General features: G+C 40.0%; 1 protein-coding gene across 2 annotated transcripts in view; it reads right to left on the bottom strand.

Moving 5' to 3' along the window:
• Positions 1-282: 282 nt before the first annotated feature.
• The window catches only part of RAB8B (RAB8B, member RAS oncogene family), a 77486-nt gene continuing 50334 nt past the window's right edge, over positions 283-27434 (bottom strand). Inside the window, exons 2-8 of one of the 2 annotated variants that reach the window (XM_002753209.7) lie at positions 23204-23264; positions 19095-19155; positions 13018-13095; positions 11850-11939; positions 9062-9127; positions 5410-5460; positions 283-4587 (exon numbers count right to left, since the gene is read on the bottom strand). In XM_002753209.7, coding sequence (XP_002753255.3) covers positions 4495-4587; positions 5410-5460; positions 9062-9127; positions 11850-11939; positions 13018-13095; positions 19095-19155; positions 23204-23264 — 500 coding nt within the window. In that variant the 3' untranslated portion in view covers positions 283-4494. The remainder of the gene's footprint in view (positions 4588-5409; positions 5461-9061; positions 9128-11849; positions 11940-13017; positions 13096-19094; positions 19156-23203; positions 23265-27434) is intronic. The other variant, XM_078333318.1, reaches the window with a different exon arrangement.

Raw genomic sequence — 27434 nt, 5'->3', positions numbered from 1 at the left:
CATCTCCTGAGTCCAAGAGATTCTCCAACCTCAGTTTCCTGAGCAGCTGGGCCCACAGGCGTGCACAGCCATTCTGGGCTAATTTTCATATTTTGTAATTTTGTCGTAGAGATGGGGGTCTCACCACACTGGCCAGGCTGGTTTCTAACTCTCAACCTCAAGTGATAAACCCGCCCCAGCCTCCCAAAGTGCCAGGACCATAGGCGTGAGCCACCACGCCTGGCCCAAATTTGCAGAAACATTTATTTTTAAAATGTGCAGTCCATTTCAGAGTCATGAGTATTTTCATTTTCATTATGTAGTTTTTATTTTAGACGAACATTATTATAAAAAAAAAGTTCACCTGGAATGAAATCCATGTAAAAAAAAACACAGCATCAGTATCAGTACACAGTTAATGAATTGGCTTAAACAAGATTAACCACGTGACGGGTCCACTTATCTGCAGGAGCTTTTCACATTAAGCCATTGGAGCAAAAATAAAATATGTTTAAACTTGTACAGTAGAATAATTATAGGGAAAACTAGAGAGCTTCCATTAGGGGCATGATTTTCATCAAATAGTTTATGGTAGTTTGCATGAGAGGAACTGCAGTGTCAGCTGCAAACAAAAGTAAAACCCACCTGTAAGGCCACAGAAATGAACTACTAAATTCACATTTTTTAGAAAGGTAAGAAAGGTAAGTTCTATTAGTTTATTGGCACAAGAAATGCAATTGCATATGGCACACGCATTTCAAGAAATGAAGTAAAATCTGAAAATATCCCTAAAATAATTGTTTGCTAATCTTTATTTCTCTACATTTCAGCCATTTAGATTTTTTCATAGTGAACATGACAGCCATTAATTTTATTAGTCTAAAAAAAAAAAGACTGATTCTACTCTAAAATTGTGCTAGAATTTGAAATTCTTTTAGCATATCCTGTCTGTCTAGGTCCCTCTATATCAAGGGATTTCATTTTTAGACATTCCTTTCTGCCTACCCCTGCACTCCCTTTGGATGTAACAGGGGAAAAGGAATGTCTTTTCTGTTAAAAAAAAAAAAAATCGAAGAAACCTGATTGCAGAAATGAGTGCTTAAAATTTACAGTAAGTAAACCAACATAAGAAACGTGGTTTTAAATTTTTAAGCTTAGAAGCTCATCTTTAAAGACTGACAACTAAATTTGTAAAGGAATCTAAGTCATGAACTTGAAAAGAACGTCTGCTTAGATGTGTCACCTACTGATCACAGGAAAAGCTTTAGAAGCCTTAATACAGACTCACAGCATCAGAACCTGTAGAATGGAGTTATAATCTCTTACTTAGAAACTTCTGCAAAAACGCACCTATATTGCACAGCTAAATTTATTAATGGAGGCAGGGAGATAATACATTTTTTAAGCTACTAGATATGACATGTATGCTCTATTCTAAACTAGTAATTCCTACTTTTCCCAATGATGTCTTCAGTTCAAAACAAAACAATCTAAATTTTGTTAGATGCTTAAAGGCTGGCTCACTGTTTTTCTACCAGGTATGAGAATACTCGTTAGCTAAATGAGGTATAATTGAAAAATAGTCCTTCAAAGTAAAGAGTAGTCCTCTGAAAATTTATAACAAAGACTGCACAAAATGTTTATGTAAATAGTAAGAAACCCTGCAGCACCTACTAACTGATGCACAGGTAGATTATTTTATCATAATCCGTCTGAAGTAAAATATAGCTAAAATAAGTTCCCAGTGAAACATTTTACAATCAACTGATTTACATGCTACTTAGTTACAGCACATTTTCACTGTCTGATACCCTCCAACTCTACTTGAAAGGTCTAGTCCAACCATGGTCAAAAAGTAATACACTGATAATAAAGTGCAGCCACTGACCTTCTAATACTGCTGCAAAAATCTTCAGGTACCGTATCCATAAGACCACAAAAAGGTTCACAAAAAACTAGATTTCTTCAGTTTCAGCAGGGAACAGACAATTATCTGTCATTAAATTCATCTACAAATAGAAAAAATAATGCACTATATGTACATTATTAAGCAAAGGGGAATATTTATTGGGTCATTTTACCATGCAGAAAGTGAATTTCCTAAGGTCTTAGCTCAATGTATATACAATTTAGCAAAGCTAAATGTAAGAAAATAGCAAGGACGATTTATTTCTAAATAACAGAGCATATCCTCCCAATGCGCTGCTACTTCAAAGAGCACTTTTAGACTCTTCTAACTTTTACAGGCTCTTTCAAGTGAAGTTCATGGAGACTAGTTATTAATCCATATAAGACAAAAGAAGAAAAAAGAAATACAACCAAATCAAAGCATTATGTTAAAAATAATAACAAAAGCTAACCACAGAATATGTCAGTTTTGGTTTGCAGACAACCCTGAGATTATATAAACCAAAGTGTTAAGACACCAAATAGTCAGAGGTAAATTACTGAGAGAATTACATTCATACATGGTGTCATAGCACTTGTCTTTTAGAAAGTACTTTTTTACCATCCAGAAAGCTTAACTGCTTGGATTTTTTTCAGGAAATAGTAAATATAAGATGTTTCTAAAAAAGTATGTTTTCCTTTTGAAAATGTATTTAATTTTAAGACAGTAAAATTACAATCAACTTTCAATGACAGAACTACTAATTATACTAGAACAGCAATGGATGACTTTTAAGCCTATAGGTAATTACCAAAAAAAAAATGACAGAGGCTGAAATTTGTTAACAAGTTAATATGTCTATTAAAAATAGCCTGGGAATATTTGCAGCTGCTAAATTCTTCCTATATTTTCAAATAAGTGTGAAAGATTGACTGGTCCAAGCATTCTAATGCCGCATCTTAATTTGAAGAGAACTCTCTGTGGTAAGAAGCAATCCCTTTCTGTTTCCATCTCCTGTTCCTATCCAGCATGATAGTAGCCTTCGTGAAGCAAAGCAGGTATGCCAGGAAGAATAACGAACAGAACTCATTTCCCTCATCCCCTCTGTATCATCCCTTGCTGTGCTGGGACACTGAAGGCTGGAGTAACAGCCATGACATAGTGATCTGAATTTGCTGTGTAAGTTAACACTAAATACCTCGCGATGGTTCCATCTACAAAAAGTATACCAGTGCCAGTGTTTGTTGAAAAAGGCAACTAAGCTTGTGGTTGGCTGTAGCCCAAATGACTGGACTAAGTTCTGTAACAATGAACTGAACGGGTGGAACTGGGTTCTACACATCCAACAACAGCTGCTTTAAAACTGAAACCTTGGTCCTATTTTCTCTAATGAAAAGAGTTTTCCTAGAGGCGGCACTAGGTCTAAGTACTTTTATTTCTAAAAATACCCCCTAAATAAAAACAACCAAAAATCACTATTTTCACCATTACCAAGAGCTAGCTCTATTAAGTTTGTATCAACAAGTTAATCTCCCTCTCTACAGGTAAGCTTTCCATAAACTAACACCTACAACATCTTGTTATGCAAACTAACATCTACCTAACTCTTGTTAACTTTTGTGGACAGGGATTATGGTCGGAATTTGGTATTACAACTAAACCAGTCAGCTAAGGAATGAAGCTAAGAAAAAATATGTTACATATCCTATTGACAGAACCGCAGTCAGATGCTGCACTCAAACTCTAAATGGTTCATCTCTCAGCCCGCATAAAACTTCAGCTCAAGAAGTTCACAGATAGAAACAGATAATAATGTTCAAATATGCTGTCAGTTTTAAGTAACTGAATGATTACAGTAAGTCAGACATGAGAAAGAATAGCAAATACAAACCCCAAGGAAAAACGAGATTGTGATTATTTTCAAATGCAGTTTCTATAGATCAGGCAGAGGTAATCATTTTAAAAAAGTGATTCGTTCAGCTACCCAGACTCTGGCAAACAGGTCAGGGATGAGGCAAAGCTCTTAACGATCTGAAGAAATAAAGAAACTGTGGCCTTTGATGACTAGATGGGCATTTCGGTAAATTTTAAAAATGAATTTAATGATTTTTCTTCAAGAAAAAGCCCTTAAATAAATGCTACCAAGGTAGTCATATTTGACCTTATGAACCAGACCAAGCACCCTTTAATTTTAGTATATTAACCTCTGCTCTAAATGCTCTGCTTTTAACATCACCAAATGTACAAATTTGCCCAGAACTTCGTGACACAAAAGTGTGCAAATGTGAGTCTAAGATTGTGCTGAAATAGGGAAAGGGTAACTAACGCTGATGTGCAAAGTGAAAAAGAAAGGTAACAGCTTCTGCGACAGGTAATAAAACAAGGAAAATACAAGTTAGGTCCTGCATGTGTCTCCACTTCACTGCTTCCATGTTTGAAGAAAGGAGCCTGTTCTTTTGCTAGGCCATGAGGCCGGAATCCACTTGGCATTCTGTGTCGAGAGGTCTAAGCTCAGTGGTGCTCTCAGCAGCAGCCAGGAGGTGTGATTCTGAGGCTGGGTGACCTGTGCTTTCAGAGAAGCAGGAAAGGGCCCTCTAGGTGTGCTGCAGTCTCTCAGAAAGAGTTCATCAAAGTAGCGAACAACGAAAGAAACTGGTCTTCTTTGATCGGTTTTCTGTTATTTTCACTGGTCCACCTGCTCCTGCTGAATTGCTGTCATTCTGAGAAATAGAAGATAAAGTTACCAAGGAAATAAAAGTTTCATGGTTTGACCTCAGTTACCATAAAAAAAAAAAAAAAAAAAGAAAATAACTAACCAGATCATGTGAAATGTATATTCTAGTGAAATGTGTATTCATTCCCTGGAGTATTTTATTAGAAAGGGAACTACTTAAGCACCAATGTTGTCTTTTTCTTTGGAAATGGTGAATTGAAAAGAGGAAAATCCCCTTACAATAGCAGCTTTTATATCAATAATATATTAGATAGGAAGCTTCTATTTCTAGTTGCAATGGAGTGTACAGTTTCAAAGATAATGATGGAAACAATGTTAAGATACTGACATAGACAATTCTGTTAGAGGTAAGAAAAATGAGTAGTATATAGCGTGCAATTATACTAAGGACTCAGGATAAAAAAGCCTTTCAAGGTTGTCTTAATAATTTGTCACTGAGACAGTTTCAAATTTAAGCAAACTTTAGCAACTTCAAGGTCATAGTTACGTAGATATAAATATCTGTCACGTGAAAACTGAACTGGATAACTTGATGGCAAAAATGTAATTTGTGCTATTACTATTTTCATTATTTTCATCAAAATTCAATTAAAGATCACTTAAAGAGCCAGATGAAAGAACTGAAACAGCTGCAGTTCAGAAATAAGAATCCTCAATAAACAGAACTAAGAATCAGAGTTCAACCAAATGAGTATTTGAGTCAGGAAAAAACTGAGTTTTATGTGAATATATTATAATTAGACCTATCCTTTTCATCAAATGCCAAATAAAGAGCATAATGGAAATAAAAATTATAAGTGATACAAACCATTTTTCTGTTGAGTTTTGTCATTATATCTCGTGCAAGTGTAAAAAATGCCTGTAGGTAAAACAAAACATTTTATATATATATAAAAATATATTCACTATATATATTTATTCCCCTTCCCCCATAGATGGGGTCTTGCTATGTTGCCCTGGCTGGATTGGAACTCCTGGGCTCAAGCAATCCTCCCACCTCAGTCTCCTGAGTAGCTGGGACTACAGGTGTGAGCCACCATGCCTAACATTATTTCACTATAAATATACCACTTGAAAGTTTTACATTAAGAAAATAACAATTGTAATCATAGTTAGCACGTGTTTACTCTTTTGAGATTGTATCATAAACATTTTCCAATGTTATCAAACTATCATTCATTCATCAAATATCTCCTTCATGTATATCACATGTAATCTATCACAGTAACACACTTGCTGAGTCACGAGTAACTTCCTCAGTACACCAAAAACAGGATGGAAGCTCTGTCTAAGCTACCCCATGACCCTAGAGCAGGGCACAGTGCTGACCCAGGAGACGCTGAATATCTGGTATAATGAGTGAAAGAATAATTATGTATTATCCTATAGTTCTAATATCTGTCTTCACAAAAATCTCTACTTTTTATTTCTGACCTTTTCTTTCAAATTGCTCTCACTTTTATACCTAAATATGTATAATCTTCTGTGTCTGAACACTCCAAAATCCCAGCAGCTCCTGGAGCTCTCAGCTAAATTCCCCACCATGGAAGTCAGTTCAAAAAGAGGGCGAATCTGATTAATCTTGGTGATAATTTATCCATGATATCTCTTGATACAAACCAAGTATTTTTAAAACCTATCGTCACTTTATTTTTCTACAAAGCCAAGAACTGTTAAAGAGTCTTCATTTATCTCCATGCTAAACCCACTGTTATGTCAGCCTCTTTGTTCCCAACACTCCTGATCCCCAAAAATTCTTCACAAAAAGGATTATTTCCAACCCAATCAAATAAAAACAATGTGACAACTACTATTATTACTCACTGCCAGTGCCTCACTGTCAAACTCGTCACCGATGAGCTTAACGACACTGATTCAAAGGTCTGGCAAAGCAGTGGCCATCTGTATGCCTGGCTAGAATAAGCAGGTCAGGCAGCTCCCAGTATGAATCCATACTGCTGCAAATGATAGGATTTCATTCTTTTTTATGGCTGAATAGTATTCCACTGGGTATATATACCGCATTTTCTTTGTCCATTCATCCACTGATGGACACTTAGGTTGATATACGGATTTCCTTTCTTTTGGGTAAATACCCACCAGTAGTGAGACTGCTGGATCATATGGCAGTTCTATTTTTAGTTTTCTGACTGTTCTCCATAGTGGCTGTAATAATTTACATTCCTACCCACAGTATATGAGAGTTTCCCTTTCTCTACACTAGGATTTGTTATTGGCTATCTCTTTGATAAAAGCCATTTTAACTGGGGTGAGATGGTAGCTCACTGCAGTTTTGATATGCGTTGCCCTGATGATTAGCGATGTTGGGCATTTTTTCATATACCTGCTGGCCATTTGTTTGTCTTCTTTCGAGAAAAATCTATTCAGATCTTTTGCTCATTTTTAACTTGGAGTATTTTTAATGGCGGGAAATCCTTTTGTAGCAAGTAGAGGGAAGCATATTTCTGCTTATCTAAGCTTGTGTAAATAAATCAGTAGAGGCTTCCTGTTTCCTAACACCCACTGGCCAACCTAAACAAATAACTGTTATTTAAAACAAGGAAAAAGTTCTGATCAGTGTCCACCAGCTAATGAAGTCATGTAGGTCTCGATTTTTAACCATTAAGTTATGATGAACAGTGAGTAACCTAGGAAATTAAATGTTTATGAGACCATCAATATTATTAAGAGAATTACATGTATTAACACATATCACATGTAAATTAAATGTATTATTTTTATCATCAGTTCAAAAAAATGTTTTTATAAAAAAGAAAATATTGGGATGGGCATGGTGGCTCACGCCTGGAATCCCAGCACTTTGTGAGGCCGAGGTGGGCGGATCAGGAGATCGAGACCATCCTGGCCACGGTGAAACCTCGTCTCTACTAAAATACAAAAAAAAATTAGCCAGGTGTGATGGTGCATGCCTGTAGTTTCAGCTACTCGGGAAGCTGAGGCAGGGGAATCACTTGAACCTGGGAGACGGAGGTTGCAGTGAGCAGAGATCATGCCACTGTACTCCAGCCTGGAGACGGAGCAAGACTCCATCTCAAAAAAAAAAAAAAAAAAAAAAAATGGAAAATATCAGGCCAGGCATGGTGGTTCATGCCTGTAATCCCAGCACTTTGGGAGGCTGAGGCGGGTGGATCACCTGAGGTCAGGAGTTTGAGACCAGCCTGGCCAACATGGTGAAATCCATTGCTATTAAAAATACAAACATGGCCAGGTGCAGTGGCTCACACCTGTAATCCCAGCACTTTGGGAGGCCAAAGTGGGTATCACAAGGTCAAGAGATCAAGACCATCCTGGCCAACATGGCGAAACCCTGTCTCTACTAAAAATACAAAAATCAGCTGGGTGTGGTGGCACGTGCCTGTAATCCCAGCTACTCAGGAGGCTGAGGCAGAATTGCTTGAACCAGGGAGGCAGAGGCTGCAGTGAGCCGAGATCCTGCCACTGCACTCCAGCAGAGTAAGAGTCTATCTCAAAAAAAAAAAAAAAAAAGAGAGAGAGAGAGAGAAAAGAAAGTATCAACAGTTCTTCTTTTGGTGAAGAAAACCTATTCCTTCCTTCCTTCTTTCTTTCCTTCTTTCTTTCTCTCTCTCTCTCTCTCTATCTCTCAACAGTTCTTTTTGGTGAAAACTTAATCTACCTTTTCTTTCTTTCCTTTCTTCTCTCTCTTTCTCTCCCTTTTCTTTTTTGCTCTTTCTTTTTCTTTCTTTCCTTTCTTTCTCTCTTTCCTTCCTTCCCTCCCGTCTCTCTCTCTCTCTCTTTCTGTCCTGGGATACATGTGCAGAACATGCAGGTTTGTCACATAGGTATACATGTGCCATGGGGGTTTGCTGCACCCATCAACCGATCATCTACATCAGGTATTGAGGAAAATCTATTCTTGTAAGACTTCAGATGGTTTGTTTTTCCTTAACAGCCAATTTAGTGAAAATTTATTAGAGCCACTCTCTGATAAATACTCTTTCGTATTTCTACTAAATGCCACTATGTTACAATTTATTGTGCTTAATCTACCTCAAATGTGTATACTAAGGGAATATGCCCAATAAACTAACACTTTAACTCTCCCTTGAGAGTGCACAGCCCTGAAAGTGAATAACTCTTGTGCTGCAGGCACACAGGATGACGTGAATGAGCACAGCACACTGGTTGGTCTTCTAGTCCAGGATTTCCAGCTGCCCAAACAAAGCAAAACTGAACTCCTACCTTCTATCCTGTGAATCTTAACTGCACAATCTAATATAACCCAGATGGAGGCTAGATGCTAGGAATTCGACCCCAGCGTCTACATAAAAATCAGAAGCACAAAAGAGTACAGAGTGGAGGTGGGTCAACAAAAGGCATTCAATAGGTCAGAAAATGCCAAGGCTTTGAGAGCTGTTTGAACACAGGCACCTAAGCAGCGGTGCTGCTCCATAGCAAGTCACCAAAGGCTTCCTTCTTACCTCTTCTACATTTGTACTGGATTTTGCACTTGTCTCCAAGAATTTAATCCCATAGTCAATTGCCAGCTGAAAGGCAAATAGAAATATTTCAGTTTAGCAAAAGCTGCTTGAACATACAATGCATTTATATTTCTTAGGCTGTCAAAGTCCCAAAGGTTTCAGAATTCAGAATTCCTGTGGTTCTCATATTTCTTTGTGTTCTTCTACCGTATTTGGAATTTAAGAATTTAACATAATCATCATACGAAACATGGCACAACTTCCATTAAAAACACAATTTAAGTCCGGGAGTGGTGGCTCATGGCTGTAATCCCAGCACTTTGGGAGGCCGAGGTGGGCAGATCTCAAGGTCAGGAGATCGAGACCATCCTGGCTAACACAGTGAAACCCCGTCTCTACTAAAAAATAAAAAAATTAGTCAGGCATGGTGGCATGTGGCTGTAGTCCCAGCTACTCAGGGGGCTGAGGCAGGAGAATCGCTTGAACCCGGGAGGCGGAGGTTGGAGTGAGTCAAGATTACCCCACTGCATTCCAGCCTGGGTGACAGAGAGAGACTCCATCTCAAAAATAAATAAATAAAATAAAATAATAATTTCAGTATTTATCTTTTTTTGCACTTTCAGTTCTCTAATATGGGATAAATACCCACCCTCCCAAGGCAGGAGAATAGGGTCTGGAGGCAGGGAACCTAAGGCCAATTCACACTGACTTCCTACAACTAAAGAAAAAGAAAAACCCCAGCCTTCCACGCCCAAGTAACAAAAGAACAGGGGGTACTCCCTTTTGCAACGTCCTCCCCTTTTCTGCCTCACAGATTGAAAATGGAAAGTACCTCTGATTGGTCCCCTCCCACAACCAATCAGTTTCTGCGTAGGATGTAACCTTGTAACTTCATTTCATCCTCTGATTGGACGTGGAGGGCAACCAATCAGATTGGTCATGAGCCACTACTTCATTTACATAGGGTGTAAGCCAAGTAACCCACGGGAAATTTCTAAAGGGTATTTAAACCCCAGAAAATTCTGTAACCAGTGCTCTTGAGCTGCTTGCTTGAGCCCACTCCCACACTGTGGAGTGTACTTTCATTTCAATATATCTGTGCTTTTTTTGGCTTCATTCTTTCATTGCTTGGTTTGTGTGTTTTGTCCAATTCTTTGCTCAAAATGCCAAGAACCTGGATGACTCATAGTCAAGACCCTCCACTGGTAACACTACCATTAGTTTGGGATTCATTCATTCCTTTTATCTGCTCCCAAAATATAATTCTCCAGCAGTTACTATGCTGACTTTTAGGCCAGGTGCAGTGGCTCACGCCTGTAATCCCAGCAGTTTGGGAGGCCAAGACAGGCAGATCACCTGAGGTCAGGAGTTGGAGACCAGCCTGGCCAACATGGTGAAACCCCGTCCCTACTAAAAAAACAAAAATTAGCCAGGTGTGGCAGCAGGCTTCTGTAGTCCCAGCTACTCAGGAGGCTGAGATAAGAGAATCACTTGAACCAGGGAGGTGGAGGTTGCAGTGAGCCGACATGGAGCCTTTGCACTCCAGCCTGGGTGACAAGAGTGAAACTCCGGCTCAAATGAAAAACAAAAAACTATACTGACTTTCAATGATTTTTTTTTTAACTTTTAATAAATGAGTTCAGAATAGAACAAAAGCTTAAATACTAAAGTATTCATGCTTTGATTTCTATTGATTGAGACAAACTGTGAACTCTTACATATTCCTCAAAAAGTTCCTAGTTCATTTACAACACTTAAATTAAATGAATGTTTTTAGGGGAAAAAAGTTTGCATCAAATGTTTGCAGTCAGATTGAAAAACAAAATGTGGCCGGTCACGGTGTCTCACACCTGTAATCCCAGCACTTTGGGAGGCCGAGGCAGGTAGATTGCTTGAGCCCGGGAGTTCAAGACCAGCCTGGCCAACATGGCAAAACCCTGTCTCTACTAAAAACACAAAAATTAGCCAGGTGTGGTGGCACATGCTTATAATCCCAGCTTCTTGGAGGCTAAGGCACAAGAACTGCTTGAACCCAGGAGGCAGAGGTTGCAGTGAGCTGAGATTATGCCACTGCACTCCAGCCTGGGCAAAAGAGCAAGAAAAAGAAAAAAATAAAGAAAAGAAAATGCATTTTGCATATATAATTTTTTTTAAAGGCTAGAGCAAAATTCCAAGACTAAAAAAGTGGAGCTTCTCAGTCAATTTTGAATCTGCCGCAGAAGTAAATATGTGTACAAAATACTCTTCTGCTTTACAGGACACAGAAGAGAGAAATGCCCATAAACAGTGTATAAATGACATCCATGGCCTCATCAGTTACAAGGAATTTATCCATAAAACCTAAAGCTAATGTGTAGTAAAATATTCTTAAGGAAAAAAATGAATTGGAGAAAGTTTACTGTTGAAACTTCACCTATCCTATAACTTTTTTTTTTTCTCAAAAAGAATGAATTGCTTTAACTTAAAAAATGGGCATTTTCACACAGATCTGGAAGAAACAGCCTGAACTCTAAGCTGCAGGAATCTAAGAAAGGACCAATTTGTATCTCCCAGAAAACATTAGCAAATTCTTGAGGAATGAGTCATGACCAAGCAGTATAGGGAGCTGGATCTCGAATACTAATTCACACCATTCAAGTATGGATTACATCTCTTTGTTGCTGATATCCAATTTAAAAGGATTAAAACACGGATTAAAAAAAAACTTAAATTAATAATAAATAATATGAAGAAAAGAAATGCTTAATGTGAGCAGATTCCAACCTTTATCCATTCCATTCACATTTACCTTCTCCCCTCTTTCTTTTGACACTTGTCTTTTGTCATTCATATCACATTTGTTACCCAGGATCATTCTTTCAACATCGGAAGAGGCATGCTGCAGGGAGAAAATAGCATGCTATAAAAACAGCCTGAGAAAAACCCGTTACTTAATAGACAAATCCGACCTGTCAGAAACACATGAATTTAATAAGACAAATCATCTTTCACTCACACAGGCCTAATTCAGAGAAAAGTTTAAAGATGGGAGGAGGGGCAAAGCTACAGCACAAGGGCCCTCACAGAGCCTGTACAAACCTTATTCCGAGGTTTGGAAAGAAGGCTGAACAAACACAAATAAAGCTTATGGTGATCTAATGACAAAATTTCCAAATATTTGTTTGGGTCAAAGAAGTACAAAATCTTGGTACTGAGTGAACCAGTGGAGAAGGTATTCTGGATTCTGAACTATTTAAAAAAGAAACTCACGTAGGTTAATAGAAACGTGTACAAAATTATTTCAGAGTCAAATTTCTTTCTTAACTTGTGACAAAGACATTAAAAAATCTTAATACCAATTATCCTGGAATTAAAACAATTTCAAACATCCAAGATGGAGAAAATGTCAGAAGGGTAAAAGGTTGCCAGTTCGTAAAGAGATACTGTTGCTAGCCAAACAGCATGGTGGGACAGAGGCTGGGAACTCGATGTTTTAATCCTGATTCTTCCTTGTTTTACTTTGTTTTAGAGACAGGGCTTCTCCATGCGGAATGATGGTCAGGCTGGTCTCGAACTCCCGACCTCAGGTGAGCCACCAGCCCTGGCCTCCCAAAGTGCTGGGATTACAGGTGTCAGCCACTGAGCCCGGCCAGTTCTTCATTTTTACGGCTGTATGAGCACAGGCAAATAACTTCTTTCTGGTCTCAGTTTCTTCATGTGTAAAATGTGATCTAGGATTACACTGTTTCCCATATCTGGCCAAAGCTTAAAATCTTGTGACATTACTTCTCTGTCCCTCTGCCTCCCAGCAGTCACACTGGCAGCACCAGAGATTTATGGCGCTCTTCAGAGAGAGAGGTGTCCAACCTGCCCATGGCCTGCTTCTAAGCAGCTCAGCTGCCTTGCAGAGACAGAGGAACCTTTCACAAGCACCCAGCAGGACTCTTGTCCGATGTCACCATTCTTTCTACACATACCTCTTCAATGTTTCTGATCCAATTTTTAATATTGTCAAAGGATTTTTCATTTGTGATGTCATAGACCAGCATAATGCCCTATAAGGGGGAAAAATATTTATTTAGTACTTTATATATTTATAGTATATAATGTCAATGTACTCCTACTCTCCAGAAACCTTTTGTTTGTCCATTTTTTTGCCTTTAAAAAAGGGTTCAGCCAGGTGCAGTGGCTCATGCCTATAATCCCAGCACTTTGGGAGGCCAAGGCAGGAGAATCACCTGAGGTCAGGAGTTTGAGACCAACCTGACCACAGGGAGACACCCTGTCTCTACTAAAAATACAAAACACAAAATTAGCCAGGTGGTGGTGCATGCCTGTAATCCCAGCTACTAGGGAGGCTGAGGCAGGACAACCACTTGAACCCAGAAGGCAGATCTTGGTGGTGAGCTGAGATCTCACCATTGTACTCCAGGCCTGGGCAACAAGATTGAAACTCCATCTTAAAAAAAAAAAAAAAAAAAAAAGAGAAGGAAAGAAAGAAAAAAAAAGCGTTCATAATAAATTTGAAAAGTACAGAGAAACCAAAATCAATAAATAGATTATTCCACTGATTTCACCATGTAAATAAAAAGCCCGTTAACATTTTCACTGTTAACCTTTAATGAATTAGTGACTGTGGTAAAGGTGATACACCCTCTTTACCTGCCCTAACATGATAACAATCAGCACCAACTGAAGCTGAGTCAAAACAGATAACACTGAAAGTAAGAGTTACTCCCTTCCACTGTGCACTGGTTTATCCCAAGAAGAAACTACCCTGCTTTTTACTCTTCTCCTAAGACCGAGACCACACTGCTTCACACTTACTTTTCATATAGGCTGATCAAAATGTCACTGTTTCTCTAAGTACATCACAGACACTTAAAATCCAGTGCATTTGGTTTACTGGTTTAACGTAAGGCATTCGTATCATATTTTTAAAGATCCCATGTCTCGTATTTCTAAAAGCTTTACCTTCCAAATGCTTCAACTAACACGGTGTATGCTAACAATTCCAAGATCTATATCCCCAGACCACACTTCTGTACTAAGTACTAGATCTACTCACCTGTCCAACCACTATATAAATATTTAGTGAGCACCTACTGTGTACCTGATACTATACTAGATGCTACTGGCAGTGAACAAGATAGAAAAGGTCTCTTCCTCTTGTAGATGGCTGGAAAAGACAATAGACAATGAGCCAATACCTATACATTCCTTAGAATTTTGACAAATGCTATGAAGATACACGGGGAGCTCATATGCTAGGGGTGTAATTGAATCTGGTTGAGGGGCTGGAGTGAGCAGGGGAGGCTTCCCTGAGGAAACAGCATGAAAGCCAAAGCCTGGGAACTTAGCAGACTTAAACTAGGCAAAGGGCTAGGAGCTGGGGTGAAGAGGGGAAGCCCAGGTACCCAGCAAATAGCAGAAATATCGTAACTCTTTTGCTGATGTGGAACCAAAGACCACTGGATTGAGTGAAGGAAAGTCAGCTTGGTAAGGCTGGACAGATCTAATGGGCAGAGGGCACAGGATGAGGCTGAAGGGCTAGGCTGGGGCCAAAGGTACTTGAGAGACCACTGCCTAGACACTGGCCAAGAGATATCCCCTGTGGTCATAGCAAATTCAGCAAAGTAAAACATGAAGTTGTCTCATCTCCTCTGAATCTTCTATTTGTCCTTGTATTACCATTTTGGTGAAAGTAGCACAACCCTGTCAGCCAACCCAAGCAAACATGGGAGTTATCTTCTCTATAACCAATCACCAACTAACTCCTGGAGACCCACTGACCTATATATTCCAGATTCTTACCTACAACACATATGGCCTTATTCAGAGTCTCACAAATGAGTCTTTACCTGGATTCCCGTCATCTTTAACTGATCTCCCTTATTAATTTTATTCTTTTATTTTCTTCCTTTTTTTTTAGAGTCCAGGTCTTACTATGTTGCCTAGGTCGGCCTCAAACTTCTGAACTCAAGCAGTCCTCCCACCTCCGCCTCCCGAGCTGCTGAGATTACAGGCATGGGCCACTACATCCAAGCTTTCCTGCTTTCATTCCTTTTTTTTTTGAGACTAAGTCTCACTCTGTCGCCCAGGCTGGAGTGCAGTGGTGAGATCTTGGCTCACTGCAACCTCTGCCTCCCAGGTTCAAGCAATTCTCTGCCTCAGCCAAGTAGCTGGGATTACAGGTGCGTACCACCATGCCTGGCTAATTTTTTGTATTTTTAGTAGAGACCGGGTTTCATCATGCTGGCCAGGCTGCTCTCGAACTCCCGACCTCATGATCCACCAGCCTTAGTCTTCCAAAGTGTTGGGATTACAGGCGTAAACCACCGCGCCCGGCCCCTGTTTTCATTCTTAATGTCCTCTAATCCACTTTCCATAAGGGCACAAGAATTATTACTTCATTGATCAAAATCCTTTAGCACCTCTCCATTACCCTCAGAATTAAATTAAAATTCCTTAGTATGATAGGGGAAGTCCTTCCAGGTCTGGCTTCCAACTTTGTAAGTAAATATAAAATATCAATATAAATAAATATAAATCATATAAAACACACATATACACATAGAAAGGAATACGGGAAATAAAATATTAACAGAATATATCTTTCAGAGTGGTGGGATTTTAGATGATTTCTTGGGATTTTCAAAGTTTTTTGCAGTATATATATCCTTTTGCAACCAGAAATCATACATTACCATTTAAATGACAAACAACTCCTCTATCCTTCCTCCTTCCAGCCTCAGATACAAATGTTTCACTTTGGCTACATGCTATAAAAGCGATGTTGCAATTGTCTCAACGTAAATAATTTTATTTTAAAAAGGTCAGGCCAGGTACAGTGGCTCATGCTTGTAATCTCATTGCTTGTGGAGGCCGAGGTGGGCCAATCACCTGAGGTCAGGAGTTCAAGACCAGCCTGGCCAACATGGTGAAACCCTGTCTCTACTAAAAATACAAAATTAGCTGAGTGAGGTGGTCCATGGCTGTAATCCCAGCTATTCGGGAGGCCGAGGCAGGAGAATCACTTGAACCTGGGAGGCGGAGGCTGCAGGGAACCAAGATCGTGCCACTGCACTCCAGCCTGAGTAACAAGAGCAAAACTCTGTCTCAAAAGAAAAAAAAAAAAAAAAAAAAAGGTCACAGTAGAGAACTATACATTTTAAAATGGTAAATGTTCTCTTATGTATAATTTACCACAATAAAAACAAATCAAAGTGAATTCTGCCTAATTCCTGATGCAATGTATTTGGCTGCCTACAATATTAAATTTATCAAATAACTGCCCTCTCTCTACCATCCTTTTGACTGTATCAACAACCCAGATCATTTATATGCCATGTCATCACGAAGTTTCATTTTACTGGTTGGCACAGAAAGTACGAACACGGTGTGGTGTTACGAGCACAAGCTCCAGAGTCTGAGGCTTTTAACTCAGGCTCCCCCACAGATTAACTGGGAGATCCTGGAGACTTTATTTTATTCCTCTCGGTCTCAATGTCCTCATTTACAGAACGAAGACAATACTTCTTCCACACTAGATCATTTTGAAGATGTACTGAGATACTTGTAAACTACTTCACTTAGAGCCTGGGACACAGCCTGGACTCAATACATGGCAGCTATTATTAACGTATATCTTCAGTTTCAATAGCAGAAATCATTCACCTATTTTCTTATGTTTTTAAGCTCATTGATATTAAGAATCAGTCAGAAATACAAATTCAAGTATATCAGTTAAAACTTTATATATTTAGTATATATCCACAAGAAGAATTGCTTCCTAAGAATTCAGAAGATGGTGTTGGTCTATGAGAAATTTTAACAATGTAATGATATTAGCCTGTTTTTCCCCAAAGCCCAACTGTCCATCAGGATCACTGCTCTTTCTCTGAATGCTGCTGCTGTGTTTGAAGTGCCACAGTGACAGACTCCAGTACAGTGCTGGTCAACATGCCACACACCTGAACCAACCAACTAAACCTGCCGCACACCTGAACCAACCAACTAAACCTGCCGCACACCTGAACCAACCAACTAAACCTGCCGCACACCTGAACCAACCAACTAAACCTGCCGCACACCTGAACCAACCAACTAAACCTGCTGCACACCTGAACCAACCAACTAAACCTGCCACACAACTGAACCAACCAACTAAACCTGCCATAACCACCACTTACTGAAAACTGGGGGCACCACAACCCACTGGAATAGATGACTTGAGAGATCCAAGACTCGGGAAGAGCAGGATTCCCTGGAGATTTATTGAAGATGCTTTCTAAGTGTAAAATTTCCCATTGACTCGCCCTTCACCAAACATTTTTTGAGCCTTTACTATGTGTCAGACACTGGCATTTTATACAGCAGAACAAAGACAAAAACCACTACCTTCAAAATGTGGAAGATAATACTATTTAGAATAGCAACAATTTCTAATTATCTGAAGTAACGTGGGGAAAGACTAGGCAGTAGATAAATTAAAAGATGATCCTCAAGTCTAAATGTGTTATTTAACACATTTTCATGCCCTCTTTCTTCATACTATGAACTAGAGCCAGACATCCAAGCAAAACGTTTACTCCCATATTCTAAGTGCCCCTGCCCATCTTCAAGTGAAAACGAGCATGCAAATTGTGTCAGCACTTCATTCACAGCATGCAAAAAAAATCTCAGTAGAAAGGGATGTGTGTCTAAGATGTCTCTAAGCAGAATTACCTGTAAACTATTCCAAATCATCCCTGTTAGGTCGTTCTTTTTATCCCTAAAGTTCCTTCCTGGGGGAAACAAACAAACAACAAACAAATGTCTTCCTGGCACATATAGAATAAGCCCATTCCCATTGATTCCAGTCTAAGCAAAACAGATTGGCTGGCAGCTATTTGTATTAAAATGATGACCCTTCACAATCTTAAAAGTATTATAGGGTGGAGTGTGGGGAACAGATACACATAAAATGGTTAGTGGTACACTACAGCTTTAAAAAGGAATGCCTAATCTTTTTGTGGGGATGGGTTATGATGCTACACGAACACTGGAGGGCGAGTGGTGGTGGAGGAGGAAGGGCAGCATGTCAGTGAGGGGATCTGTAGGTGCAGACCACATCTTCCTAGAGGTGTGGGGACAGCTATTACCCCTTCAGCTCTGTCACCCCAGCAGTACTCCCAGGAATACAAGAATCTTTTAAGCAATGCGTTGGGAATGATGGCAGCTGGTACCCTACATCTACCAGGTTGGGGTTCATGATCTCAGTTGTTCAACCTTCAAAGACTCTCTGAGCATACTAGATTTTATCATAATTCAAACTCTAACTTGCGCTTGGCTTAGGCCTAAACACCAGAGATAAAGCCATGGTCTGGGCCTGGCATTCTAGACATGGTTCAGCTTCCACGCTCCCTTACATACCATGTACTCGCAGCACCACACTGCCCAGAGCCAAAAAGCAATAAAGGTGCACCGAATAGATGAAGCATCTTAGGATAGAACATAGCAAGTGATGAAGTTATGACAGCAAGGAAAACACCAGGATTCAGCAAAGAACTCGGTAGTCAAGATTCACCAGATTCTAGGCCTCAGAGTCACAGATCATTCCGCTGCTTTCTGGCCAGCTGGTAGAATGGTGGTCAGGGGGTGACAGAGAGATGGAGCCACAGCAGTAGATGCTGTGGAGGTGGTGACGTAAGAGATAATGGTGGCAGGGCTGAATGACAAAAGACACTAACAAAGGAATACTTAGTCATAGGGCTTGTGGTTTGCTAAGACTGCAATAAGGCATTAATAAAAGGAAAAATAACAAAAATATACAATCACTTCAGAATGTGTGGAGGAGTTCTAGAACATCTACAAGTTAATCACCTGATTATTAGGATGAAGACCAATGGCAAAGTGTACAGTTGCTAAACACAACCAAAAAAATGTCTTCCCCATCACCAAGTGCATTCTTCTCCGTTGCACTAGACTCCAACTTGAATCCTATAACCTTGGCAAACAAACATTCATGTTTTACTTCCACCTGAAGAGTTACAACACCCCACAACACACTCACCATGGCTCCTCTGTAGTATGCTGTCGTGATTGTTCGGAACCTTTCCTGACCCGCTGTGTCCCTAAAATATGAAACAAAGGAGAGTGGTTTTTAAAGTCATCACCAGCATCACTGAGGAGAGACCCTGCTGTAGGAGGGGTGTAATTCTGGTCTGCTGAGGGTGCAGTAGTCACAGGGGAAAGGAGAATGAGGCACAAAGGGAGCCCACTGCACATCTGCGAGCTGGAGGCGGTGGTGGCCACAGGAGCCTGTCAAGAGCTCACAATGACTTGGGTGAAAAACCCAGACCTTGATAAAAGCAGCAACAGAAAAATCCTGGTAGGAACTGGTGTGTCATATTAGTGGGAGGGAACAGACAATAGTTCTAAATTCTTGGACTCCCCGAGGTAGTTATAATCCTTCTTGTAAGTGCTTAATGATTAAAGCACTTTGCTTTCTTGCCTGAATGTCTGATTTCTGTAGAAAGCAAGCAACTGAGCTGGACTTATTACTGTGTACATTCTGCTCAGCAGAGCACAATAAAATACATCTCCTCAAGAACTTTCTCAGCTGTGGAGCCCATGATTTCATGGGGAGCTGAGTTCAACACATAAATCTTGACAATGTTTCCAAAGACTTTCAAACATAAACAACATGTCAAAACTATATAAACCTTCACATATTTTTGCTTTTTAGCTGATAGGATACCATTAAAATGCATTCTGAAAAATACAATAGTTTCTGATTTCATTTATAGAAGCAATTCTATAAAGGATGTTACATTTCCTTGATACTTGAGAAAAGCAATATTCTCAAATTTGCCACTTCCAGCCAGAATTAATTCATTCCCTGTGCTACTAAGACAACATAATTGCGGCAACAAAGAGGCATTTGTGGAAATATATTAGAAATCGAGTACATACCAAACCATAATAAAAGATGAGGGCCCAAAGGAATAACAGAAGTTAAAACAATAAATACCCTACCATAGACGTATACCTTACAAAAGACTTTCAGACTGCACTCACGTGATGTCTACCACAGCTAACCGGGGTGGGGGTGGGGGTTGTGTGTGTTACCAGCATCCAAGTTCTGCGGATGAGGAAACAGGCTCAGAGGATCTAGGCCCCAGCTCTGCCACTAAACAGCTCATACTATTTTTTTTTTTTTTTTTTTTTTTGAGATGGAGTCTGGCTCTGTCACCCAGGCTGGAGTGGAGTGGTGCCATCTTGGCTCACTGCAACTTCCGCCTTCTGGGTTCAAGCGATTCTCCTGCCTCAGCCTCCTTAGTAGCTGGGACTACAGGCACCGCCACCATGCCTGGCTAATTTTTGTATTTTTAGTAGAGACGGGGTTTCACCATATTGGCCAGGATGGTCTCAATTTCTTGACCTCATGATCTGCCCACCTTGGCCTCCCAAAGTGCTAGGATTACAGGCGTGAGCCACCGCGCCAGAAGGGACAGGAATATTCTTCTATCCCAGTTCTGAGATTCAAAAGGAAATCGAGCCTAAGGCAAAAGCTAGTATGTATCACTTTACTCCTTAGCCCTTCCTCCTTCTTAGTTAGTGCTGAATTCTGGTTTTATCTGCTGCTGTCATTATTCCACATTAGATCAGCAAACGTCACCAAAAACCTTCCAAAAGCTCCAAATCTATATGGCTCCATGCAAAGCACTGAACTGAAAGAAATTAAACCAGCTTCTAGGAGGTTAAAAAAAAATCTAAGAAGAGCTTCTGAGTTCAAGTCAAAAACATTCAACCCAGCAATCTGGAAGAACCATATTTACTCACTGTAGTTGAACAAATGCTTCACGAGTTTATGAACCAGAATTGGGTAATCATAAGATCTCTGCCTTGCATACTGCAACACGAGTTGGGAAATAGCCTAAGGACTGACAGTTTGTGTTCCTCCAACATTTATATGTTGAAGCCTGATCCTCAATGTGATGGTTTTTAGATGGGGGAGGTTGGGAGGTAATTAGGTCATGAGAGTGGAGCCCTTGTGAAAGGGATTAGTGCCCTTCTAAGAGACACCAGAGAGATGACATCTCTCTGGACCATGTGAGGATACAGGTTTGTGAGACTGTAGAGTCTGTGAGACGGCTGTCTACAAACTAGGAAGCAAGCCTTCACCAGACACTGGGTCTGCTGGCACCCTCATCTTGCATTTCCCAGCCTCCAGAACTGTGAGCAATACATGTTTATTGTTTAAGACACCCAGTCTATGGCATTTTTATTATAGTAGCTGTGACAAGTATGATCCAGTAAGAAACACATATAGTAAGAAATATATTTGGTCTCTGCTTCTGGTTCTTGGAACACAAATCCTAAAATCCTCGGAATATCCAACAAAGTGATAAAGTTCTTTTTGTGTGCTAAAGAAATAACTGGTGGCTGGGGCTCCTGTCCAGCCCCAGGATAGGAGGCTGGTTGCCAGGAGAACCAACCAAGGGATCAGCGGGCTGGAACTTTCAGTCCCACCACCCAATCTCTGGAGAAGGGAGAGGGGCTAAAGGTTAACTTAATCACCAATGGCCCACGATGTAATCAATCATGGCCACATCATGAAACTTCCATAAAAGTCCAAAAGGACTGGGTTTGGAGAGCTTCAGAATAGTGAGACACATGGAGGTGCTGGTTGTGCCTGGAGGGAGTTTGCCCCTCCCACAAGGAAGAAAGTGTGGAAGTTCCTCACCCTTCCCACATGCCTTGCCCCGTGCATCTCTTCCGCCGGCTGTTCATCTGTCTTCCTTGCAATATCCTTTATAATAAATGGGTAAACATGTTTCCCTGAGTTCTGTGAGCTGCTCTAGTAAATTAGCGAAATCAGAGGAGGGGGTCATCCGAACCCCAGTTTATAGCCAGTTGGTCAGAAATATAGGTGACAACCTACTACAGTTGAGTATTCCTAATGTGAAAATCCAAAACCTAAACTCCTAAATCCAAAACTATTTGAGTGCCTACATGATGCCACAGTGGAAGATTCCATACCTGATCTCATATGATGGGTCACAGTCAAAATGTAGGCATACAACACAGTTTATTTTTAAATTTTTTATTAAAATATTATATAAAGTTATGCTCAGCTTTATGTGTATTAGCCGTATATGAAACATAAATGAATTTCGTGTTTAGACTTGGGTCCCATCCCCAAGATATCTCATTATGTATATGCAAATACTCCAAAATGCAAGAAAATCCAAAATCTGAAACATTTCTGTTCCCAAGCATTTTGGATAAGGGATATTTAACTTGTACTTGCAACTGGCAGCTGAAGTGGGAATACTGTGGGACCCAGCCCTCAATCTGTGGGATCTGACACTATCTCCAGGTAGACAGTGTCAAAATTGACTTAAATTATAGGACACCCAGAGAGAAAAAGAAAATTTGAAAAAAAAAAGAAGAAAAAGTATAGGACACCCCAGTTGGCATCTGCTGGAGAATTACCTGGTGGTGGCGGGGAGAACCCCCTGACATGTGGTGTCAGAAGTACTGTGCTATGTATGAGAAAAGTGTGTTTAAAAATATCTTACAGAGCAGCCTGAACTATGACATGATTTTTTTCTCCCTGTTTTTCTCAGTCCAAAGGTCTTCATTTTTCTATTTAATAAGAAATATGCAAATAAATTATAAAACATTATAGCTGGAGGGGATCTCCAACATCATCAATCCAACCAATTTACAAGTGAGAGAAAGGAGACCCTGAGAAGGAAAATAACTGGCCCAAAGCCCTCAGTTTGGAGGCACCATGGCTAGAACCTAGACCTGTACTTCCTGCCAAGGGTTCCTACGATATGACTACTTTGCCTTATCAGCTACAACAACTATGATGAAAAAGTAATTTGCATTCCTTAGAATTTAGTTTCCTCCCCTCACAAATTACAGGTTTGGAAAAATTAGCTATGGAATCTCTTCTGGCTCCAACAGTTAGTACCCTCTCTCACCTTCCCAACTCTTGGTGGAGATATGTTTGAAGGATTCCTAATACTTACTCATTTCCCCTTGGTTCTGATAAAGGAAAGATGTTTTAGCTATCACAAGATGCCTGTCACTTAATACAATTCACATTTAATTCCTACTTTCAATTCCCAATTAAAGGAGAAACTCTTTGTGTGTGTGTTTACTTACCATATCTGAAGCTTAATTTTCTTTCCATCTAGTTCTATCGTTCTGATTTTAAAATCAATTCCTGCCAGAAAAACAAGGAAAGATATGTTAAGTTTCTTCAGATATAATCAAGTCTCATTAGGAAGAGGACAAAGATTTCTATTGAAAAAAAGCTCTCCAACGCACTGGAAAATGTGAACACAGAGAGGGTGTGAATGGTATGTTTCCTCTGAATACGGGCTGGAGAAAGGAATGCTAATTACGCAGCAAAGAATTCCCACACATGTTAAATGCAACGTATTATATGCCTCATTATTCTGACACAAATGGATCACATCCTGCAAAGTTATATAATTTAGATAGATTGAGAACATGCCATATTTCCTACTTCCTGAAGTACATAGAGACAATGCTTCCCACCTACTCCTACTCCTCACCCCCAGCCCTTCCCTAAATGTGGCTATGGGACCTCTTTAAAATATTTTCCTCCATCTCCTTCCATGTTTTTCTTCAGATTCTGCAACTGACTAAGGAAAAAAAAAATCACCTATTTGACAGTAGGGGAGGGAAAGCCTGCATATCTATTTTATATAGTTAGCAAGTATTTTATTTTAGAATAATATTTTATATAATAAAAAAAATTTATTTTAATAAATGTTCTCCACAGATTACTGGCTAGAGCTGAAACAGGCAGAATGGATTTTAGCCCTGGCTGTACTCTAGAATTGCCTGGTACTATGATCTGAATGTCCCCTCCAAAACTCACATTGAAATTAGATTGCCATTGTGGGACCTCAGAGATACTAGAACCTTTCAGAGGTGATTCATGCGGAGCCTGTATGAAAGACTGTCCTTATCACAGGAGTGAGTTAGTTATCTTGAGAACAGATTTTTATAAATGTGAGTCCTGCTCCTCCTACATTCTCTTCTGTATGAGTACACTTGCCCTTCCAGTCTTCCAGCATGAGATAATGAAGCATGAAGGTCTTCACCAGATGCTGATGCCATATCCTTGGACTTCCTAACCTCCAGAACCAGGAGCTAAATACATTTCTGTTTATTATAAACTACACAGTTTCAGGTACTGTCATAGCAGCAGAAAATGGACTGAGATACCTGAAAAATGTTAAAAAGAATACTCATGATTAAGCCTGCTCCCTTCCCCAAATTCTGAGATTGTGACTTAATTGGTCAAGGGTGGGACCTGGGCACTGGTAATTTTTAAAGTTTCCCAGATGATTCTAACCTGAAGCCAAAAGTTTTGGCTTTTGAAGGGCTTTGCGTTTTGAAGGGCTCTGGCACTTCAAAAGTTCAACCCCTCCCTCACTTATTTCCCCTCACTATGGTAGCTCAAAACTTATTTATCAATTTCAGCTACAAAAACACACAAAGCCCTTGACAGATATCAGCAAGCTCTATCATGTATCAGGAATAAGCTTTCGGAGACCAGTTACTGAATACAACTTCATTGCAATTTGCTAAATCCTCATCATCTGGTTACTCAGCTTTGTTTAGATTTTTCTATTCTTTTGCATTCTATCCAGCAGGGGTTCCCAACCCCTGGGCCATGGACCAGTACTGGGCTGCTCGGCAGGAGATGAGTGGCAGACAAGCGAGAGAAGCTTCATCTGTATTTATAGCCACTCCCCACTGCCTGCATTACCGCCTGAGCTTAGCCCCCTGTCAGATCAGCAGCAGCATTAGATCTCATAGGTGTGCAAACCCTGTTGTGAACTGCACATGTGAGGGATCTGTGTTGTGCACTCTTTAAGAGAATCTAACACCTAATGATCTCTCACTGTCTTCTGTCACTCCCAGATAAGACCATCTCGTTGCAGGAAAGCAAGCTCAGGGCTCCCACTGATTCTACACTGGTGAGTTGTATAATTATTTCCTTATATATTAAAATGTAATAATAACAGAAATAAAATGCATAATAAATGTAATGTGTTTGAATCATTCCTAAACCACCCACAGCCCCCACACCACCACCACTTCCAGTCCCTGGAGGAAAAACTGTCTTCCATGAAACTGGTCCCTGGTGGCAAAAAGGTTGGGGACTGCTGCTATACAGAACCCCTTAAAGTGGTTTCCAAGAAATTTCAGGAAAACATGTAAATCATACATCCTCTAAATTGACTTAACCATTAACTCCAATTTTTTTTAGGTGGGGTGCATTCAACTGCTATGTTACTACAATATTTCTTCATGTAAACATTGAGAGCACCCTGAAAGGCTGCTTCCTAGCCCCAGCTTTATACAATGCATAGACATAAACCAGTTGACTTTTCCCCTTTTTCTCTGTGTGGTACTTTTCTCCCAGGGAGCCTTTCTAGGTACTCTCGTGAATCTTGAAACAGGCAACAATTACACCCAAGCCAATTTAGCAGAACACCGTTTCCATTATTATTTTCCCTCACTAATAACCATAAATTATTAATAAGTATCAGGTTGGCACAAAAGTAATTGCAGTGTTTGCCATTACTTTTATAATTCAAAATATTTAAAAATAATGATGAAAACCACAATTACTTTTGCACCAACCTAATACAATCTGATGCCCAATATTCCCAAGTTATCTGGCTCACATTTTCTCCTCAACATTTCAGGGTCTGTAAAGGTGACACAAAACTCTTTAACTCAGCATAAATATTACCGCTAGCATCTGACAAAATGTACTGTTGCCATCACTCATTTAAGACTTAATAGACATTGGTTTTTATTGATTTATGCTTTATATGCCTCCAAATCCAATGTAACAAAGACCCTCTAGGAATCCTCCTCTATCTTTTCCCTCTCTTTGGGCCTGGCATCAAGAACAGTGCCCAACACCTGGTAGGTACTCAAGAAATGTTTCTTCAGATTAACATTTAAAAAGACATTCATGACTTTCCAAATCCTTAGAAACAGGAAGTAATACAACGGCAGTTACCAGAATCTGGAGAGAGGGGGAAAGGAATAGTCGTTTATATAGGTTTGGAGTTTCAGATTTGCAAGATGAAATAGTTCTAGAGATCAGGTGCACAACAATGTGAACATGTGTAACGCTACTTAAAATGGTTAAGATTGCGGGCCGGGGGCGGTGGCTCGCGTCTGTAATCCCAGCACTTTGGGAGGCCAAGGTGAGTGGATCACAAGGTCAAGAGATTGAGACGATCCTGGTCAACATGGTGAAACCCCGTCTCTACTAGAAATACAAAAAAATTAGCTGGGCATGGTGGCGCGTGCCTGTAATCCCAGCTACTGAGGAGGCTGAGGCAGGAGAATTGCCTGAACCCAGGAGGCGGAGGTTGTGGTGAGCCGAGATCGCGCCATTGCACTCCAGCCTGGGTAACAAGAGCGAAACTCCGTCTCAAAAAAAAAAAAAAAAAAAAAAAATGGTTAAGATTGCAACTTATATGTTTTTTTACCACAATAAAACATAAAAAATCATGGCTTTCAAAATGCCTGTTGTATACCTGAATACATTAATTAAAAGGCTGATGTCCAATATTTTACTACTTAATAGTTCATTCACTTTTTTTTTTTGAGACAGGGTCTCTTTCTGTTGCTAAGGCTCGAGTACAGTGGTGTGATCTCGGCTTACTGCAACCTCCACCTCCTGGGTTCAAGCGATTCTCCCACCTCCCACCTCAGCCTCCCAAATAGCTGGGATCACCGGTGTGCAGCACCAGACCCAGCTAAATTTGGTATTTTCAGTAGAAACGGGATTTCACCATGTTGACCAGGCTGGTCTCGAATTCCTGGCTTCATGTGATCCGCCTGCTTCAGCCTCCCAAAATGCTGGGATTATAGGTGTAAGCTAGTAGGCCCAATCTTCATTCACATTTTAAAGAAAAGAAGAAAAGACGACGTATACCAGAATATTTGTTCAGATTAATATTTTCCTCATTCTGGCTTACTAAAATGGTAATTCCTGTGCTTTTAAGGTTGATTTTGCTTGTAATTGAAGTCATGGGCAACTTTACCACTTTCTCTCAACAATGCCAATTTGAGGCTTCTTAAATTCCCACTACTCTCCATTCATCTAAAGCACTTCAAACACTTTCTCCTGACCGAGCCCTTTTTTTATTTGTTAGAAACATTACCTTTCAGTTATATAAGGAAGTTCTAAGGATGTTGATACGTAGCCATCTTTTCCCTACTCAAAGGTTTTCAATGTTTATAAAAGCTGTGAACTATGGCATTTAGCTTTTGCTTATGCTGCTGTCGAGGCCCAGTGGACAGACAAGTGAACAGAGTCAAATTAGCA

Source organism: Callithrix jacchus, chromosome 8, assembly GCF_049354715.1.
Source record: "Callithrix jacchus isolate 240 chromosome 8, calJac240_pri, whole genome shotgun sequence".
In the NCBI taxonomy this organism is placed as follows: domain Eukaryota; kingdom Metazoa; phylum Chordata; class Mammalia; order Primates; family Cebidae; genus Callithrix; species Callithrix jacchus.
This window is presented reverse-complemented; position numbering and strand designations above follow the sequence as displayed.